The sequence below is a fragment of the Cynara cardunculus genome (genome assembly GCF_001531365.2).
Source record: "Cynara cardunculus var. scolymus isolate 2C chromosome LG 5, CcrdV1, whole genome shotgun sequence".
Taxonomy (NCBI): Eukaryota; Viridiplantae; Streptophyta; class Magnoliopsida; order Asterales; family Asteraceae; genus Cynara; species Cynara cardunculus.
The window spans coordinates 24,356,919-24,358,572 of NC_037532.1; the positions used below are offsets into that span (position 1 = coordinate 24,356,919).

The window sequence follows — 1,654 nt, forward strand, 5'->3', positions numbered from 1 at the left end:
ATTCATGCTTATTAACACATAAACACCTAATGTACCTTAACCCAATATGTCTGAAAGCCTGGTTATCATATTATTCCCCCCTCAAAAGAATTTCGTCCCGGAATTCACATTTCAAACAACCAAGGATAATGGGTTCTCATCTCTGATTCCAACTCCCATGTTGCTTCATAACCCTTATGAAACCTCCACTGAATTTTCACCAGCTTGATTTCTTTATTTCTTAGAGTCTTGACCTTACTGTCAGTTATGGCTTCTAGTGCCTCTTGGAAGTTTAACTTCTCATCTAACTTGATATCTGGAAGTGAGATGGCTTGGGTGGCCTCTGCCAAACACTTACGTAAGTTGGAGACATGGAAAGTGTTGTGGATGAGACTAAGCTCTTCTTGTAGCTCTAGCTGGTAGGCTACTGCTCCAATTCTTTTGCAAATTTTGAAAGGCCCAACATATCTTGGACTGAGCTTTCCTTTCTTCCCAAACCTCATTACACCCTTCCAAGGAGATGCTTTCAACATTACCAGATCTCCCACAGAGAATTTAATTGGTTTACGTATTTGATCAGCATAACTTTTTTGCCTGTCTTGAGCAGTCTTGATTCTGGCTCTAATCTGCTCAATTTTCTCTGCTGTGACTTACACAATTTCTGGTTCTGTTAACTGTCTTTCACCTACTTCATTCCAGCATACAGGAGTTCTACATTTGCGCCCATACAGAACTTCATATGGGGCTGCCTTAATGCTGGAATGATAGCTGTTATTGTATGCAAATTCAATCAAAGATAGGTGATCTTCCCAGCTTCCTCCAAAATCAATTATGCAAGCCCTTAGCATATCCTCCAGAGTCTGAATGGTTCTTTTACTCTTTCCATCAGTCTGTGGGTGATATGTTGTGCTAAAATGGATTTGAGAACCTAAGGCCTTTTGGAAACTTCCCCAGAACTTAGAAGTGAATCTGCTATCTCTGTTTGAAATGATAGACAATGGAACTCCATGCTTGGTCACAATTTCCTTAATATATACAGTTGAGCCAGCCTCTAAAGAGTATAACTTTCTTTCATAGGCAGGAAATGTGCAGACTTGGACAATCGATCAACTATTACCCATATTGCATCAAGACCTTTTGGTGTTCAGGGTAATTTCATTATGAAGTCCATTGTTATATGGTCTCATTTCCAGACAGGTATTTCCAAGGTTTGCAAGCTTCCATAAGGGTTTTGGTGTTCAATCTTTACCTGCAGGCATGTCATACACTGCTCAACATACTCAGTTATGCTCCTCTTTAGTCCTGGCCACCAGTAGAACACTTTCAAATCCTTGTGCATTTTATTGGTGCCTGGGTGTATTGAGTAACGAGACCTGTTACTATCATTCAAAATGATCTTCCTTGTATTCCCATGGCATGGCACCCAGATTCTGTTTTGAAAACAAAACAACCCTTGATCATTCTTTTCTAAGTTGGCAAGCATCTTTCCCAATCTTTCTGCCTTGATGTTCTCTTCTTGAATAGCCTCTGCCTGATATCTCTGTATCTCCTTATGAAGGTCCAGAGATAGATTTATGCTCATTGCCACAGCTTTGATAGTTCCACTTTTCTATTTGCGGCTTAGAGCATCAGCTACAACATTGGCTTTTCCTGGATGGTAAAGAATTTCACAATC

General features: G+C 40.1%; 1 protein-coding gene across 1 annotated transcript in view; it reads right to left on the reverse strand.

Moving 5' to 3' along the window:
- Nucleotides 1–629: 629 nt before the first annotated feature.
- Nucleotides 630–1,654, reverse strand: part of LOC112512910 — a 3,822-nt gene continuing 2,797 nt past the window's right edge. The window contains exon 2 of the mRNA XM_025119039.1: nt 630–747. Within this exon, the coding sequence (XP_024974807.1) occupies nt 630–747 (118 nt within the window). The remainder of the gene's footprint in view (nt 748–1,654) is intronic.